The sequence below is a fragment of the Rhinolophus ferrumequinum genome, chromosome 21 (assembly GCF_004115265.2).
Source record: "Rhinolophus ferrumequinum isolate MPI-CBG mRhiFer1 chromosome 21, mRhiFer1_v1.p, whole genome shotgun sequence".
NCBI classification, from domain to species: Eukaryota; Metazoa; Chordata; class Mammalia; order Chiroptera; family Rhinolophidae; genus Rhinolophus; species Rhinolophus ferrumequinum.
The window spans coordinates 1,569,284-1,587,666 of record NC_046304.1 but is presented as its reverse complement, the minus strand read 5'-3'; the positions used below and the strand labels follow the sequence as shown (position 1 = coordinate 1,587,666).

Genomic DNA, 18,383 nt, shown 5'->3' with positions numbered 1-18,383 from the left:
AGCTGCTCGGTGCCGGCATCTGTCTGCGCAAGCTGCGCCGAGATGCGAAGTGGGGAGGCGGAGCAGGGTCACATGTCCTGGGTAGAGATGAGCTTTGGGCGGTGGGTGTAGGACAAGGGCCAGGGGCAGAGGTGTGGAACTCGACTCTGGTCTGAGGAGAGCAGGGCTCTGCCCTTGCCTTCTCTTGTTCCCCTGACCCTGCGCTTCCCAGGGAGCTGAGGGAAGAGTGGGTTCCATCTCTGAGGCCTTCGAGCCCTGAGACCCAAGTACCCTCCTCTAAGAGCTTCCACCCTGAGTCTGTAGACAGAGCCTGCGTCTCTCGCTTTGCCTGACGACAGGCTCTCACCCAGATGACCCGGAGGCTGCTGAGAGGTCACGGGTCTCCATAAACCATTTGAGAATCTATATGTACATTTTTCCAGGGGAAAAAATGCATGGTTTTCATTAGGTTCCCAAAGAAGTTAGCTTTCTGAGAAGGCGGTTTAGACCTGAGTTCCAAAAGTGTTGGCAGTGCCCTCAGCACCTCACCAAAGCCTGACTGAAGCTCAGAGTTGGGGCACGCTCTGGGGACAGGCCAGGGTGCCCGCAGGCTCCCTTCAAGGGGCTGGCTGGGAACAGGGTGCCTTTCTCTTGTGCTCCCTTCTCTTTTTAATACCCACCCACTCTCCCACACGTCCCAAGTGGAAAGGATCCGTGGACCTGTGAGTTCACTTCCAGATAAAGAAAAGGTGCCCAGAGTTGTTAGTCTTGAAAAGAGAAAAACACCAGAATGTTCTGATTCCGAGAGGAGGAGAGGGAAGCTGAGCTGTTGTCTTGGAGGCGTCCCACCAGGCAGTTGGCTAGCTTCCCATTCCGTCAGTAGCCCCGTGAGCCGGCATCACCACCCCCAGTGTGCAGATGCAGAGATAGGGGAGCCGAATCCAGGGGACTCGTCACGGGAACAGCCTGGAGCAGTGGGGCCGCGCCCTTACCTGGGAAAGCCCTGGGACCTGGGACTGGGCCGCGGCTGTCCTTTAAGTGATTAAAGAAACCTCTAAGTGGAGGGACTTGCCAGAGACTGAAAAGGCCTGCCGCTGGGGTGGGGAAGCTGCATGCTGGCCGGCAGGCAGCTGCATGTTGTGAAGGCCCCTGTGCGGCAGCCATGCCCTTGTTTAGCAGCAGACCAGAGAATTAACATTTAGCACACCTGCTTGGCTTTGAACTTTTTCTTGTCTAATGGCTTTGGGTAGACGGCATCTCTGGGGCTTTGCTTTCTGCATGCTCTTTGCCACAATGGGGATGGGTTTTCACCTGGTGTGGGCACCCCTGGAACCCACCGGTCTGCATCCTAACACTGTAACGTCACTTTCTTACTGACCTAATGCCATCTAGCTGGCTGCTGTCCCCTCCTGAGGCCTGCTTTCTGGTCCCGAGTAGCTGCCCTGTGCTTGATTGGATTCCTGTCTCCTGGTTGACTAGAGCAGGACCCCACACTGGCAGGTGGTTGGCCACAGCTACCCAGAGTGAGCCAGGCCTGCCCAGGAGCCAGGCTGGGGGATGACGGGTTGGTTTCCTGGAAAGCCATGGCCTTGAAGCAGTGGGCCGACCAGCTCTGCTCTTCAGACTTGCTCCAGAGCCTTTAAAACATTTCTCGGATGGTGAGTTGCTGCTCAGCTAGCGTGGGGAGGCCCTGGCCCTTGTTAGACTGTGGGTAACTGACCCCAGGGCCAGTTCCCGTGTGGTCCTGCTGGCCCCCTGGCTGGGAACCTGGAGAGGTCGTGGAGCAGAGTCAGAGCGTCTCCTTTCTGTGCTGTCCGCAAGCCCAGGGGGACATTTGTGGTCACACGTGCAGTCCTGAAAGGGACCCATGTTCAAAACTTCCCACTTTGCAATGTAAACATGGGTGACCTCACCGAAGCCCCCCTGTGTGGAGAGGCCACAGCAGTGCCACTTTCCTTTTCTCTCAGCTCACTCCCCTTCACAGCCCTGGCAGCCCTGCAGCATGCGATTCGCATGTAACTTGGCCAGGCGCTGTTCCTCACCGCCTTCCTGGGGCTTCCTAGGCCCGGGGCTCAGTGGGGGTGGGGAGGTCTCTCATCCAGCAAGTGGTGGCACCGAGGCCTAGGAGTGGCCTGGAACCTTGTCCAAACCTCAGCAGGACAGCTGGGCGCAGGGCGGTTCTCCACCCCGCCAGGCTGAGCACGTGCACGAGCTCCCGTGGTTCCTGCCAGGAACTCCTGCCTCTGCCACAGCTTTCTGCGCTCAGACGCACGCCCTCCCCTGCTGCCCTCCCTCAGCTGCCCTGCACTGCTGGTTCTGGCAGGCTGGCCTGGGAATGAGTTTCTTTTCCTAGAGAAGACTCTGCAGAAGCTTAGTGCACCCACGTTTCTTGTGGAAGCACAGGGAAGAGTAGAGCACAGGCGCCCCAAGGGGTCTGCCCTTAGTAGTAAGCCTTCCTTGATGAAGAAACTTGAAGGGATCTATTTTTACTGCTAAGCCTCCCTAGAAAACGGCGTCTCAGGGGGGCAGGTGTCGCAGCTTTTGAGCCCGTTTCTTCTCTCCTTCCTTATAAAGTTAGATTTTAGTTTTCTGGGCTCAGACGCCTTCACTTGCTTCCCCTCAACTCACTACCACATGTACAAAATGCAAGTAAAACCCGCCCTGAGAGGCAGCTTCAGGACACTTGCCTGGATCTCCCTGAGGGAGGACAGGCCGCTGGTCCTGTGCTGCATCGATGGCTTGGCTGAGACCCTGGCCCCGGCCCCTCCCCACGCCGGGCCTCCCTGCCCATGACGACGCCTCGTGACTCGGACGAGGACCGTCTCCCCTCACTTATCACCTTGGGTTTTGTTTCTCTGGTTCTTTGCATAATTTTGATTTACCATTATTTGATTTTAAAAAGCAGTTCTTTTCTGTTTATTCATTTTCCAGCCTTATTTTCTTCCAGGTCTTGCTCCTCTTCACCTTCTCCTGCTGTGTCGCTGTGTGACGTTACTCGCCCTTCCTCCGCCTGCTTCGCTCCCATCTCAGCTCCGTCTCCAGCCATAGATGGCCTGATGATGCCGCCGGCCCTTTCCCACGAAATCAACTTGCTTTGTTTTTGTTTTAATTGGTTTTTGATTCTTTTTGATGTTGGCAGAAACGATGTTAATTCATGGGCCTTTTTCTTGCTAAATTTTGGGCATCTTGGGTGGGGGCTTCGTCACGATCTGCTAGGAATTCGATGAGGATGGAGCTGTCTCCTCCAAGGTGGTGGTTGTCTTCCAATCCTGTGTGTGGCTCAGGAAAGGATGCCCAGTGATGAGCTGTGTGATTGCCGTGTGTGTCGACGCAGTAGACAGTGCAGGCAGCTCCGGTATCAGGGTGGGAGGGTGTGGGCAGGCCTGGCTGAAGGGAAGGCCCTTGCCTGTGAGCTGCTGCCTGCCCGGGGAGAGGGAGCTCAGGGCGGGTGTCAGAGGAGAAGTGGCCAGATGTGCTGTGTGCACAGCCTGCACACCCTGTGGGAGGCCGGGATGGGCCAGGCCTAGAGGTGTTGGCTGAAGGAACCCTCTTCAACGAGCCCAGGCCCGCCTTGGGCTCTGGGGGGACCCTGTCTTCCCCAGCAGCTTCATGTCCTTTTTTGCAGGAGGTCCCAGGTAATTGAGAAATTTGAGGCCTTGGACATTGAGAAGGCAGAGCACATGGAGACCAACGTGTCAGCTGGGCCCTCACCATCAGGTGACACGCGCCAGGGCCGCAGTGAGAAGAGAGCATTCCCCAGGAAGCGGGTGAGCACCGGGAGCTGAGCGGTGCCTTGGGGGCCAGCTGGGGCACATGCGCCCTGGCCAAGGCCGCCAGCACGCACCCGGACACGCTCTGCTGGGCTTCCTCTCTCCTTCCGTAGTCGTCTGCTTGGGTCTGTCATCTCCTTCTCCAGTTAGTGAACTTATCAAGAACAAAGCTTGTCTTCTCCATCTTCCTATCAGAATTTCACCACCTCTGCTAAAGGCTGTTCTAACGAGTTTTAGATCCGGGTGGTAACTAGAGCCTCTCTCTTCCTTCTCAGGCGACCGAGCCGCAAGGCTTGGCACCTTCCTTCCTCTCTCTTTGAGTGGTGACCATAGCCCTCGTTGGTCTCCTCTGTCCACAAGGTAGATGCCACGTCCAATCCTCGCCCGGGCAGCCCGCCCGTCTCTTGTGGGCTTGCTGTGTGCAGTCTCGCCTTCCTGCCCACTTTCTCTCTGGGCTCCTGAGGTGCCCTGCTGCTCCGCTCGCAGCCACAGAGCTCAGGGCTCTTCCTCCTGTGACCCTAAGAAGCAAGGGGCGGGGCGGGAGCAGAGAATGACGGTGGCTGGTGCATCTGAAAGACGAGGCTGCTCTAAATCATAGCCAGGGCATCTCAGAACCCACTTCCGGAGGCAGAGTGGCAGGCGCCGGATGGGAGTCCGGGGTGCAGCAGAGATCGAGCACTCCTGTCACTTGGGAACAGGCCCCTGCCGTCCTGACCTCCCACAGCTCCCTGCCGGAGGGGACGCTTGTACTGACCGGCGGCTGCTCTCTGCCACAGGACCTCCCCAGCGAAGCCCCCACAGCTCCTCTTCCGGACGCCTCGGCCTCCCCCCTGTCTCCACACCGAAGAGCCAAGTCACTGGACAGGAGGTCCACGGAGTCCTCCCTGACGGTGAGCTCAGGCGCCCACGCACCGAGGCTGGAGGTGCTGCTCCTGCCGCTTCTGTCACTTGAGGTCATTGTCTGCTTCTGTCCGTGCATCTGCGCTGGCTGTCCTCTGTGCACAGGCCCTTGCGTCTGTGCATGGGAAGCAGCTGCTCTGTTTCTGACCTTTTTCTGGGCCACGTGGGCAACCTGAGCTCCGAGGTCCCCAGTGGAAAAGGCTACTCGGCCGAGGCAGCAGACTCCTGCCTCCAGGCACCAGTGCCACAGCGAGGACCTCTGTTCTTACTTGGGTGTTCGTTTCTGTGACATCTTGGAGGCAGGAGGAGCACTTGCCCTGTTCATGGGGTTTTCCTCACAGAGAGAGAACAGGCCTTTCTCCAGGTTGTTTGAGCTGTAGCAGTGGGGTGCGCGTATGGTGTGGTCAGGGGAGTCCAAGCGGCACCACTGCTCCCGCCAGAGGCCTTGGGGGTGAAAGACAGCTGCTTGCATTGTGACCTGTGGCTCCTTTCTGCTTTGTCTGTAGCCTTCTGGGGAGCCCAAGGTTGGTGCCACCTCCCCCCGACGGGGGGGGGGAGCTGCCAGCCAGACGGCCAGGAAACCACAGAGCAACGAGGTTTCTTACCTGGGCGAAGTCTGGCTTTCCTTGAGTTCTGGGTTTTGCTCAAGCGTTTGGAGCAGAGGCTCCCAGAACTGCTGTCGCTGGGCATTGTCCTGCCACTTCACACCTCCCAGTCCTTGGAATACAAAAAGATACCACAGCCCATTTCTGGTCAAGATGGCTGTAGAAAAATAGAGAGCAGGTGGGCTGAGGAGAGGCTGATCATGGCTCTCGGGTGCCAGGCTTCTGGGTATCCAAGTGCAGGAGGGCCTGGCAGGGCTAGCACCCCATTCGGGCCCTGCTGGGGGTCGCATCCCCTGCTTTCCTGTCTGCTGTCCTGGTTTTGCTCCTTGTAGGAAAATGGAGACTGAAGTCCATCCTGGTACAAATGAGTGGCCTGAGGGTCTTGGTAGAGTTGCTTCTGTGTCTTGCTCAATACCAGACATGGTCTGTACTCCTTGGTCTTCTGCTCTTTCTCTCTGTCTTCCTGTGGCTTCTGCAAGAACCTCTGAATTCTCCTCTTAGCCATCACTGCAGACCTTCCCCTTCACGTAGGTGACTCGCCCCGTCCAGGCTGTTCTTCCCTGCCTGCCGGGCAGACGGAGCAATGGCTTGTCTCAGTGCTCTCACAAGGCAGTGGGGCTGAGCTCTCCCCTTCCCGAAAGCCTGCCCAGCCCAGCGTCTGCTTCCCCCACTGGGGTGCAGGGCCATCAGGCCTGTCTGGCCGCTGAGGAACCCCATGTCTTGGTGCCTGCCTCATCCGGACAAAAATGCCTGCTCTGTGAGTCACCCTGTGCCTGTGACGGGGATTCCACAGTGCTTTCCTCTGAACTGTTCTTTTTTTCTCCTTTCTCAGCCTGACCTGCTGAATTTCAAGAAAGGCTGGCTGACCAAGCAGTACGAAGATGGCCAGGTCAGTGTGCAGAGCTGCTGTGTGGCTTCTGAGGGGTTGGGGAGCAGGCACGAGGCCCAGCTGGCCTTTGCCCCCGCGGGCCTGTGAGCACTGGCTGCCCCCCGCTCCCACACACCCTCTGGTCTCATGGACACGGACTGTGGCCCAGACCTCATCTCCTTGGAGAAGTGGGGGTTCACAACCCCCACCCCCATTTCTGCAGTAGGGAGTGCCTGCTGCCAGTGTGATAGATTGCTCTCCTGTGTCCAGCGGGAATCTTGGCCTCAGGCTACAGGGATATCCTCCATCACTAGTTCCCCACCTGCTGATCTTTCCTGAAAGTTCCCTGAGAGCTCAGGCTTCCCAGGGACAGGGAAAACCTCTGGTTGTAGGGTTGGCTTGTGTTTGCATGCTAGGCAGCCAAGTAGACAGCTGAGGGCGGTAAGTCTGTCAGAAACACCAGCTCAGCTGCGGTCCCGGGAGGGCCAGTGTGGGACATTCTTACCGTCTGACTCAAGCAGGAAGTCATTGGCAGCTGGACCTTTCAGCCGCACCTTGACCCTGGTTGGGGCTAGAAGCCTAGACCTCCAAGGAGGCATGAAGAGGAGCTGCGAGCTCATACCACGAGGCCCCTAAACCCCGCCCGCCCATGCTGCCTGCCAGCTTCCTGAGCGCTGTGCCGAAATGTCCTCATTCTCTCTCCTCTGTCAGCCCTCCTGGCCTGGCCTAAAGACTCAGGTCTCCTTCCTTGCTATTCGCAGTGAAGACTTGGGAAACTGGCTGGTTGGTTCGCTCCTGCTAGCTGTAGATGGGCGTGCCTGGTTACATATATTTACGTACCTCTGGTTAACCAGCCAGTGGCTGTGGCTCACAGGTGGCCTCCTTAGGATGGAGATGCCGTTTTCACAGCCGCCTTTCAGCTCTGAGGGCCCAGCCCCCTGTCTGCAGCCTCGAGCTGCGACTGACGACTGCAGGGCATGGTTCACTAGCCACACCGCGTGGGTTACAGAGAGCCCGCAGCCTGTGGCCTGCCCCAGCTCTCCCTGCTGCCTTGTCATTGGGGAACCGAGGCTTAACAAGCACCCTGAGATCATGCGCATGGCTCCTGCAGCCTGAGCAGAGTCGTTTGTGTGTATCTGCCACTTGTGGGAGGGGCCGCCCGGCCTCTGCTTTACCTGTGCTCTGGGAGGTGTCCCCCTCGCCCCGAGTCTGGCATGGATCACCTTGGAGCAATACGTATGCTGCATGATAGTTGGGTCTGTCTTTTCCCTTCCGTTTTAGTGGAAGAAACACTGGTTTGTCCTTGCTGATCAAAGCCTGAGGTACTACAGGGATTCGGTGGCTGAGGAGGTGAGTGTCTTGGCTTTTCCCGCATTGTGGGAACCAGCCAGTGGCTGTGGCTCGCAGGTGGCCTGAGGGGTGCAAGCAGCACCTGGGGTGCAGGCGGCATCTGGGCTTTTCCCCCATTGTGGAGCCGCTGAGGGGTGCAGGCAGCATCTGGGGGCCCTCCATCTGTTCAGGGTGTCCGTGTTGCCGTCTTCCGTTTCCCAGTCCAGATGTGGGGGATCTGAGGGTAGCTGCCTCCTGCCCGGGGTGTTGGGGGCTTTGGAGGCCCTGCTCTCGGCACCTGGGTGCAGTGCATTAAGCTGCTCTCCTTACGGAAAGATGTCTTATTTTAAAACTCAGGATGAGCAGTTTTGTTTTTCTGCAAAGGGATTTTGTGGTGAATTGAGACTTAAAGAACTGAACTAAATCTGTCCCTTATGTTCTGGACAAGGGTGGGTGTGGCAGAGGAGCTTGGTTGGCCCGGCTGACAGTCCTGATTCCGTGGTCGGGGGGAGGCTCTTAGATTTGCTTACCTACAAAAAATCATCTCTGTGAGCAGTTCAGCACGTCTGTGTACCTAAGCTTCTCCTTGCAATTCCACTCCAGGAATCCTTCAGATATACAAATAGAAAAAGATCTGTGTCCCAGGTTAGGCATTCTGCACCGTTATAATAGCAGGAAATGGAAAAGATCCTAAATGTCTATCATTAGGGGGCAAGTTATATATGTTTGATAGCCCGAACCTGAAATAAAACTAAGTCCTTTGTGGACTGCAAAAGGGTAGTGGTGTTACAAGGTAGGCAGTTGTGCACTAGTGTGGGTGCAGGTGCCTGTTCAGGGCGTACAGGAGCACGCGTGAGTGTGGGCTGTGTGTGCACAGAGCAGCCCTTCTCGGAGGTGGGCTACAGACCCCTGGAGACACTTTCAGGGGGCCGGGATACTCAAAGTTATTGTTACAGAACAAAGATGCTGTTTGCTTTTTTCACTGTATTCACATTTGCACTAATGGCCAAGGAAGTGGTGAGTGAAACTCTTGGTTCCCTAGCCCAGTGACAGGCTGCCACAGATGGCCAGCGGTCACGCTCTGCACTGCCACACACTCCCGACGGTAAAGAAAGGGCCTTGATGGAACAGTCAGAGTGACTCTTTGTATCCGTCTTTTTCATATTTTGTGATTCGAAATGGGGAGTCCACTGTCTGGTGGGGAAGCACGTCTGCACTGCCCGCTGAACTAGCAGCTTCTCCTTGCTGGAGCAACATCTTTACTGGAAAGAACTGACGCAAACCCCTCATTCACTTTGGGCAGACATTTTCTTGAAAATGAACCAAGTGAGCCTGTTCCTTCTAGGAAAACAACTGACAGGATTTGTTGCCAGTGATACAAGATGAGCTTTTCAGCAAAAATTGGAACCTGGGAAAACTTGTATTCACCATCATGAACTTGACAGCTTCCCTTTATTTGTAGACTCTCCTGACCAAATATGTGATGATGCGAACAAATGTGATGTTTAATCTCATATAAGATGTGTCGATATCTGGAAGGTGTTTATAACCCACTGTCTTCCAGATGACCAGTACATAATGGCACCCAGGCATGCAGGGGTAAAAGATTCAGTCAATGGGTAGTGTAAAACCATGGATTTTAATGGGACCGAGTACAGAAAGTTCTTTGTTAGGATTTCAGATTTTACTTTGTAATTAACCTTTAAGGAACTACCACTTAGCAAAGATGTATAGCCACAGTTATCTGAAAAGACTATTAAAATATGTCTCCCTTTTTTGTTCCAACTCCATATCTCTGTAAGGCCAGACTATCTTCATGATTCAACCAAAACAATATATCCATCAGACTGAATGCAGAAACAGATATGACAAGCCAGACATTAAATATTATAATTATTATAAATTAATATAAATTATAAATATATAATTATAATTGTTATAAATATATAATTACTATACATTAATATATTGATTAATATAATCAATAGGAACGATGTGTTAATATTAATAGGATTAAATAATATTAGTTGATAATTAATATATTGCTATACTTAATATAATTTAATATAAATTGTAATTATTATAAAAAATAATAATTGGAAACAATACCGCTCATCACTGATTTTTTAAAATAATATTTTTATTAAAAAATGAAATGGGCTTATTTGTATTCTTAAGTGAGTGTTTAAATTTTTTTTTTTTAATTTTTTTTATTAGGGAATATTGGGGGACAGTGTATTTTTCCAGGAGCCATCGGCTCCAAGTCAAGTCGTTGTTTTCAGTCTAGTTGTGGAGGGCTCAGCCCACTGGCACATGTGGGAATCGAACCGGCGAACTTGGTGTTAAGAGCACTGCGCTCTAACCAACTGAGCCAACCGGCCGCCCGATGTTTAAATTTTTTTCAATTTAGTTTCTCATATAGTAAGTATCAATAGATAAAGCTCACATAAAAACTCTTAGGGATCCTCAGTGTTTGCGTGTAAAGACTTTCCGACATTTGCACATTTGAGAACCACCAGCATGGATATCTCGGGCAGGAGACACATAGGAAAATGACAGATTGAGACTTCCATTGGAGTGTGAGGAGGCAGCACCCTCCCTGTCAGGGTACGTGCCCATGAAGAGTAAGTCCCACACACAGTCATGGGGATTTGTGCACCTCGTACTGACTTCTGTCCTAAATCTCTTAATTAAATTTATTAGAGTGAGAGCGGTTAATAAAATTATATAGGTTTAAGCGTACAATTCTGTAACACGTCATTTATATACTACCTTGTGTGTTCACCAACAAAAAAACAAACAATCCAATTAAAAAATGGGCAGAGGACCTGACCAGACACTTCTCCCAAGAAGACGTACAAACGGCCAACAGATACGTGAAATGATGCTCAATTTCACTAGCTATAGGAGAAATCAAAACCACAATGAGGTATCACCTCACCCCAGTCAGAATGGCTGTCATCAACAAGACAAATAGTAACAAGTGTTGGAGAGGCTGTGGAGAAAAAGGAACCCTCATACACTGTTGGTGGGAATGCAGACTGGTGCAGCCTCAATGGAAAACTGTGTGGAAGTTCCTCAAAAAGTATTTCTAAATGTTTTATGGTCTCATTTCTCTCTGCAGGCAGCTGACTTGGATGGGGAAATTGACTTGTCTACGTGTTATGATGTCACGGAGTATCCTGTCCAGAGAAATTATGGCTTTCAGATACACGTGAGCACAGAGGTGGAGTTTGGAGACCGGCTTGGTACAGAGGTTGGGGCACAGGCTTGAGCAGCTGGGGTGTCTCTAAGATCCCGATTTCCTAGTCCATGGACACTTGTGGGTAGGCCTGACGTCACGTGCTGGGTCAGCATGCTTTTTCCCAGCAGAGTTGGTGCCTTGTCTCGTTCCTTCCTGTCCTGTGGCACCTGACCCCCACCCCCAATTTGTGATCTGAGCACAATATTAGACATTAGCATTTTTCAAGACTGTTTAGAAGCTTTTTGTTACTGAAGGCTCTTTTTTTTCATGCTGGAGTTTGAAACATGCTGGACAGTTGGAAGGATGTGTGGGATGGGGGATAAGAATGAAAGTTGATTTTTTTAAATCTCATAGTACTAGGTTTTTATTCACTCATTCTTTCGTTTGTTCATTCAATCTTGAATTTGAAAATTCATGAAAGTCTTTTTTCCCCACAATCTTATGAGGGACTCGGATAAGCAAGGTCTTGCCCTTGCCCTTGAAAAGATAATCTTGTTAGGTAAAGAAGACAGTTCTCATTGGCCATGTCATTCAAGTTGGTGGCTTGAAGGCTACCTGGAGTTAGCCAGGCTTAAGGTTAGGGCAGGGTCCCCTGACTGCCACATCTGCCCTCACTCTGACACCAAAACTATCCTCAAGCTCAAGAATTAGCCACAATGAGTCACAGAGCACAGAGAAGCACCGTACTTACAATTGTGGTTTACTGTAGCAGGATATAAATCAGAACCAGCCAGAGGAAGAGATGCCTGGAAAATCAACTGAGAGGGTCCTAAGTAGAAACTTCCGTGTCCTCAGGGACGTGTTACCTTCCCAGTGTCGCTGTGTGGTGGTGCAGAGCTTCCGACCCAGGAAGCTTGCCCAAGCCCAGTGTCCAGAATTTTTATTGAGGTTTCATAACTGTCATGACGGATTGAATCATGTCCATGTGTTCCATCCAACACAATCTCCAGCCCCCCTCCCACCGCAGCCCACCCACTTCGTGGCTGGCCTTTCGTGGCCAGCCCCCACCGTGAATAACATGGTTTCAGTGGTTACTTCCCACGAGCCAAGACAAAGACCAGACCTCTTTTTGGGCAAAGCTAATTATTTCCTCACAAGGCCTCGTGAGTGTGTGATGTAGAGAACCCCAGACAGCCAGGCTGGGCCCTGGGATTTGGCTGCTCACAGAGGGCTAGAACCCCAGTGGGGTCACCTTACACACGGTCTTCCCTTCAGCTCTTTGGGCCCAGAGACTCAGCAGTGTCACTGGACGCAGAGTAGACCAGGCACACTGACACTGACTCGTACTAACGAAACTCAGAGGAGAATGAGGTTCAGACTCAAAACCCAGCATGTTCACCATAAGGACAAATGCAGCTGCCAGCCCACTGGGCTGCTGGTCATGGCATTCGCTCTATGTGGGGGGCCACATCATAACTGGAGGTTGCACAGACGGCCTGACGCCGGGCCTAGGGCGGGAGTTGCAGGACCTCAGGCTCCCAGCTGCCCCGCTCTGATGCTCTTCTGCCCCTGGTCCCTGCAGGGGGAACAGACATGCTCAGTGAGGCAAGTTAGAGCCTTGTCTGCACCCATAGCGTTGGGGACAGTAACGCCTTCTGGTTTCTGGGCCCCACGCTGAGCCCTCCCTCGCCCTCATCTCCCCGTCTCAAAGAGCAGGTCTCCCTGGGCAGGGCATCCTGAGGTAAGAAGCAGCTCCTCACTTCAGTTGGCTCCCTTCACTGAGCCAGTCGCGACTTCATTGTTCTCGGGTCTGGACCAGCCATCGGCGCTCCTTGTTATCTCCCCCATCAGCCTGAGTCTCTCCACTTGACCCTGGGGCAGGGAGCTCCTCCCCCGTCCCGATGCTTGTCCGTGAAGGGTGTAGGGATCTCAGCCCAGGGAGCCGTAGGGCCTTGACAGACAAGGCTGGAGGAGTGAGTGTGCAGTGTCCCCAGCCCAGCCACCATATCTAGTGGCACCTATGAAGGAGCTGAGTGCAGAAGCCAGGCAGTGGCAGCACCGTGGGAACCCTGAGGGCCGGGGCGAAGGTCGGTCTTGTCCTGAGGTTGTGGAAAGCACTGGAACGTGCTGGAAGACGCGAGGAGCCTGTACATTAGTAAGACACATCCCGCAGGGCATGCAGGCGGTTAGAAAGGCAAGGGGGAGGCAGGCGGCCAGGCAGCGGGTACAGTGGTGGTGGGCAGCAAAGAGCGGCTGAGGCGCAGTGGATGGAGCGCGCGTGGGCCACGGCTCTGGCCCGGTGAGAGCAGGCAGGCATGAGGTCTTGTGCTGCAGAGCATGGCGGGCTTTGCGCAGAAGTTGTGCAGCAGAGCTGACGTCACAGGAAGAGGAGAGCCTCTGGAATTCCGGCTGATGGTGTGTTTGGGGCTGTGGTGGGCTCTCTATCATTAGGCAGCCATGCGTGTGGATCTACAGTTGGGAAAGCCAGCTGGAGGTGGGAGGCGAGGTCATGGAGAGAGAATGTGGAGATCGCTGAGGTCAGCTGAAAAAACACGCAGTCGGGGAGGAGCGAAGGCAGAGGTCCCGCCATGAGTGTGAGCGGGTCTTGGGGCCACAAGGGGCCAAGCACTTGCAGGGAGCTCAGAGGCCGTGCCCCCACCCTAGGTGCACAGCAAGGGGAAACCAAAGGAGCCGTGGGCTGGGGCTGTCTGATTGGGGCTGGTGGTGGCCAAGTCCAAGCTGTTCTGTGCAGCACCCTACGCCGGCACCCAGTCTCTCATGTTCTGGGGTCCTGACCACACCAGTACCCATCCCAGAACCATCTTTGCTGGTATTGCAGGAGTTTGTTTCTGAGTAGCCTGAGCATCTTAAAGAACAGGACTGACACCCTCCCTTCTGTGAGAGTGGAGCCCATAGGTGCAGAAGCAGGGAAATGTACCCCATGAAGACCGCCACCCACGTTTCCCTGCCCTTCTCAGGTGGTGCTGAGCAGGGCCTTGGGGGTGAAGGGACCATGACCCAGAGGCCAGCCTTTACTCCCCACCCTCGCTGGCCATCTGGCTCCCCGCCCCTCGTGTCTGTGCATGCCCCCCCCACTGCACACGTGCTCCTCTGATATCTCACTGGCTCACCCGAGTCGGGGGTCTAGGGATTGTCCTAGAAGTGCTCCCCTGCCTCCCCTCTGTCACCTCCACCACTGCCTTAAGTCTAGTCACCTGGACGACTACCAAGCTGCCCAGCAGGCGTCCCGCCGCCGCTCAGCCTGTCACACTCAGGTACCAGCCCGCCTGGCCTGCCCTGTGCCTGCCACTGTCCTCCCCCTCTGCATCGGATGAGCGTGCCATGGCACTGGGCCTGGGCGCACACTGTTCCCCCCGCCAGGGACATACACCCCCTTCTCCATCCACCTGCCAACCCTCCTCACCCCGCAGGGCCCAGCTCAGCCCCACTGTGCTGTGGGCACTTCCTTTCCCACTGCTCCCCACGTGCTCTGTTCTCTCTTTCCCCCAATGTGTGAGTTCTTTCCAGAGCAGGACGAGTCGCCCTCGTCAATACACAGTATGCTTGCTGGAGCCGACAGGGAGAGTCCCAAGGCAGCCACTGCCCTGAAAGCAAATCAGTGTCCACAGCTTTCCTCTTTCTTTGGCTCTCCAGGTCTTGTTTGTCCCAAGGGGGCGTACATCGTGCTCCTAAGGTGGCCGCAGTCCTCCCTGCGGGACTTCCTTTGGGGGTGGGGAGGGGACAGTGGTCCCTGATAACGCCTTATTTTTTGTGTAGACGAAGGAGGGCGAGTTCACCCTCTCTGCCATGACATCGGGAATCCGGCGGAATTGGATCCAGACCATCATGAAGCACGTCCACCCAAGCTCTGCCCCGGATGTGACGAGGTAAAGCAGTGGGGTGCCCGAGGGAGCCGCCTTCCCCAGTGGCCAGTGCCTCATCCTGTATAGGCCTCTGGGACCTGAGCTCTGCGCCTGGCCCAGCACAGCCGTCCACTCCTCCTCCTCCCACCACTGGCTTGTCTCTGCTCATTGTCCTTTTGACTTCCTGGTTTTCTGCCTCAGGTTGCCTTTCTCCTTAAAGCCTGGTGCGGGAGCCACTGTCAGAGCTGAACGTAGTGGAAGAAGCTCTCTCTGAGTGGGCGAGGCCCCAGGCCTCACTGGCCGCTGTGCTTGGCTGGGTGGGGGCGGCCCTGGAGGCCCTTCCTAGGCCACCATGGCATTTCTTTCCGCCTCACTGTGACAGCTGTTGGATTTCTGCAACCAGGAAAAGCCCTGAAACGCATGGTGCTGGAGCCTAAGTTGAAAAACTTTTCCCCCATGTTAACACTGTGGTTCATGGGTCGGTGATTCCCTGCATGCCGTCCTCCTCCAGCCCTGAAGGTTAGAAACCTGCTGGTTTTCCTTTAGAAGAGAGGACACAGTTCCAGTGTGTGGAGCTGGTTCTGGGACGCCCAGAACTTGGCTGCCCTCACCTCAAGGCTTCAGAGCCTTCACCTGTGCCAAGAGCCTCACTGAGGACCCTTCAGGACATGTAGTTTGACTCCTCAAGTGTGTTCTTCACTGGAGGTCACATCAGGTCAAGCCTCTTGCCCATCGTTGCACCTTGGCAGCCGTGGGCACCGCGTCTCTGTCAAGTCCTCATGTCCTTCCTAGTGACACTGCATCTCTGTGAGCAAGAAGGAAGGAAAGGAACCCAAAAGAACGTTTCTTTAGTTCTTTCCTGTGTTTATTGGCATCATTTGTTCATTACTTCATTTATTAAACTACCAGTTGGCTGTTCCTGAGTTGGTGAGACCAGGAGGTGGTGACCGGGACACGCTCTTGGGTGTCCTGTTAGGACAGATGGCTGGTTTGTCAGTGGGGGCCTCCTGTGTGCATAGATGCAGGAGGCGCTCCCACCCCCTTGGGGCCGTGTCCCATGGCAGCCTCAGCGGCTGCCCCCCTCACCCCCCTTTCAGGAGCAGCGGCCAAGCCTTATAAGCCCCACACGTTTTGAGCACCTGAGGATGCCCCACAGCAAACAGGAAAGGCGCTTTGGGCTTCTCTGCTGAGGCTGCTGTGTGGCCTCGGGAGGCGGGGTAGCATGGACAGTGGGCATGCAAGGGCCGGGTGGCCTCCAGGCCTGTCCTGGCCACTGGCACTGACCTGCCCGCCATGTCCCAGCCAGCCCTGGCCGTTCAACTGGGACCTGGCGCTGTGCGTCGGGTTGAGGATTCAGCTGGGAGAAGTCAGCTTTGGGCTGTCTCAGGGCAGGCGTTTGGCTTTGCCCTCAGAACAAGTGCAAAGGACACGCTCGGCTCAGGAGTGGCCCCTCCCAGGCTGGCATGCATACTTCCCTTCCCTGCGTGGGCGTCGGCTCCATGCGGGGACCGTGGGCTCCCAGGGACCAGGCATTTTGTCTCTATAGGGAGGTTGACACAACAGTTGTCTTTTTCATTAGAATTTACTTCAGAATTACTGGAGTGATTTGTTTCCCCAGTTTGTTTCCAGCCTTTGTGCTTATTCGATGTGGGCTTTTATAGTGTGAGGAAAATACAGACTTTTTTAGTGCTACAAGGCTAAGTCCCAAGAACATGTTAGAAACAGGCAAACGTCAGACGTGCCAGGTCAGGCCCGGCTCTGTCGGCCCCTGGAGTCTCATGGGGAGTTATAGGGGCTTCCTCTTGAAAGGCTGCAGGGGTCCCAGAAGGAGACTGGTGGGTCCTGCGTGGCTGCTAATCCCCGCTTTCCATGTTTGTAAGCTGGATCCAGCTCTCAGGTCAGTGGCATCACAAGGTCCGTTCTGGAGAATTTTTATTCAAATGCATGTGTGGTTTTAAATTGAAACTGCAGGTCCTACCATCTGAAAGCACTTTGTTTTTTACTAGTTAATTGCCGGGACAGGTGGCCCCAGGGGCTGATGGCAAAAACCTGTTCTGTTTTCCTTGGGTGTCTGTCTCTGCGTCCTTTCTTCTGGGCCCCCATTTAAACAGGAGCTACCTGGAGCCCCCTGCTGGCCTTCTCAAACCCAGGGCTTCCTCCTCTCTGCTGGGGGTGCTGTGCTTGTGTGGGACCAGAGGTCACTGCTTAGGCTACAGGTCTCAGGGGCTTATCCACTCCGCCATGACGGATGCCCCTCCCCACCCCTGCCCAGGTGGGGTCCTCTTCAGGAATCTTTGCTTTGGGGCAAATTGGGAAAAGGCATGTACTCACTGTTGGGCTGGCAGAAGTACCCTTGAGTGTCCTGCTCCACCTGTCACGTGGGCCACTGCATCTCACTTTTCCACAGGTAGTCTGGGGCCTGTCACTCTGATTCATTGATCACACTAGCCACCAGGGTCGTTTTCTTAAAACAGACCTTGTTACTTCCCTGCTTATTAAAAAAACCTTTGATCCCTTCAGGGACGCGGCCAGTCTCGTTTATTCTGTCCCCACTACCCAGTACACGCATGCCTCGGGGCTTGGCCGCCTTCAGTGGGGTGGGGGCTCCCTGTGCTGCATCGTCCTGGTCACAGGGACATTATGACGCTTCCCTGCAGCATCTCTTCAGTAAGAGGACTTTCCTAATACCGTCCTGCTGGAAACCTCTAGGCCATCTGTGGCTCTTTCTCTCCCGTCCCCACTCAGAACCTGGTTTGGGTTCTCCAAGGAAAAGACAGCAGAGTGTCCTTTCTTCCCATGTCCTAAGGGAGCTGCAGCAGAGGTAGAAAAGAGAACGTGGGAAAGCAGTGGAGCTGGGGCCCTCTGCGGGAGTGAGTGCATGTCACCAGGAAGCACACCTGACGCTGTTTGCCCCCTACCCCCAGCTCGCTGCCGGAGGAGAAGAACCGGAGCAGCTCCTTTGAGACCTGCCTGAGGCCAAGTGACAAGCAAGAGGTGGAGCCCGGGGAGCCGGACCCCGAGCAGAAGAGGAGCCGGGCTAGGGAGAGAAGGCGGGAGGGACGCTCCAAGACGTTTGACTGGGCTGAGTTCCGCCCCCTGCAGCAGGCCCTGGCTCAGGAGAGGGCCAGTACATCAGGCTCTCCCGACGCCCGCCCCGAAGGGGAGCCAGGGGAGCTGGAGCGCGAGCGTGCACGCAGGCGGGAAGAACGCCGCAAGCGCTTTGGGGTGCTGGACGCTGTAGACGGCCCAGGCACCGAGGACGCGGCCCTGCGGATGGAGGTCGACCGGAGCCCGGGGCTGCCCGTGACCCCCGACCTCAAGACACAGAACGTCCACGTGGAAATCGAGCAACGGTGGCATCAAGTGGAGACCACCCCTCTCCGGGAAGAAAAGCAGGTGCCCATTGCCCCCCTGCACCTGTCCTCTGAGGATGGAAGTGACCGGCTCTCCACTCAGGAGCTGACCTCTCTGCTGGAGAAGGAGGTAATGGCCGCGGTGGTCACGGGCACACGGATGGGTGGGGTCCCTGCAGTGGCCTTCCCGAGCGCTCTGTGCCCAGCGATGGCCTGAGTGGTTCAGCTCGTGACACAGGGAGCCGTGGTCCGCCCCTCCGGGTCTGGAAGACAGAGAAGGTCCTTAGAGTACAGGACAGGCACTGAAAGATGAAGGGAGCCAGCTTATGCAGGGAGGCAGGAAGAGGGCGCCAGGCCTTTCCAGAAGGACAGAGGACTTGGCCGAGTGGCAGCAGGGCACTGCCATTAGAGCCGGGGTGGCCAGAGAAAAGACTAGGGGCGGTGCAGGGCCCAGGTGGGGGCCTTATTGACCCTGTTTCCAGCATGCACTTAGAGATTGTAGGTGGGAGAGGGACATGAGCAGTTAGGTTCC

At 55.0% G+C, this 18,383-nt stretch overlaps 1 protein-coding gene across 11 annotated transcripts in view; it reads left to right on the top strand.

Moving 5' to 3' along the window:
• The window catches only part of MPRIP (myosin phosphatase Rho interacting protein), a 130,868-nt gene that overhangs the window by 89,913 nt on the left and 22,572 nt on the right, over positions 1-18,383 (top strand). For 6 of the 11 annotated variants that reach the window (XM_033091732.1, XM_033091727.1, XM_033091729.1 and 3 more), the window contains 7 exons: positions 3,605-3,746; positions 4,526-4,639; positions 6,087-6,143; positions 7,404-7,472; positions 10,576-10,707; positions 14,413-14,522; positions 17,423-17,981. In XM_033091732.1, the coding sequence (XP_032947623.1) occupies positions 3,605-3,746; positions 4,526-4,639; positions 6,087-6,143; positions 7,404-7,472; positions 10,576-10,707; positions 14,413-14,522; positions 17,423-17,981 (1,183 nt within the window). The remainder of the gene's footprint in view (positions 1-3,604; positions 3,747-4,525; positions 4,640-6,086; positions 6,144-7,403; positions 7,473-10,575; positions 10,708-14,412; positions 14,523-17,422; positions 17,982-18,383) is intronic. The other 5 variants (XM_033091731.1, XM_033091736.1, XM_033091737.1 and 2 more) reach the window with 3 other exon arrangements.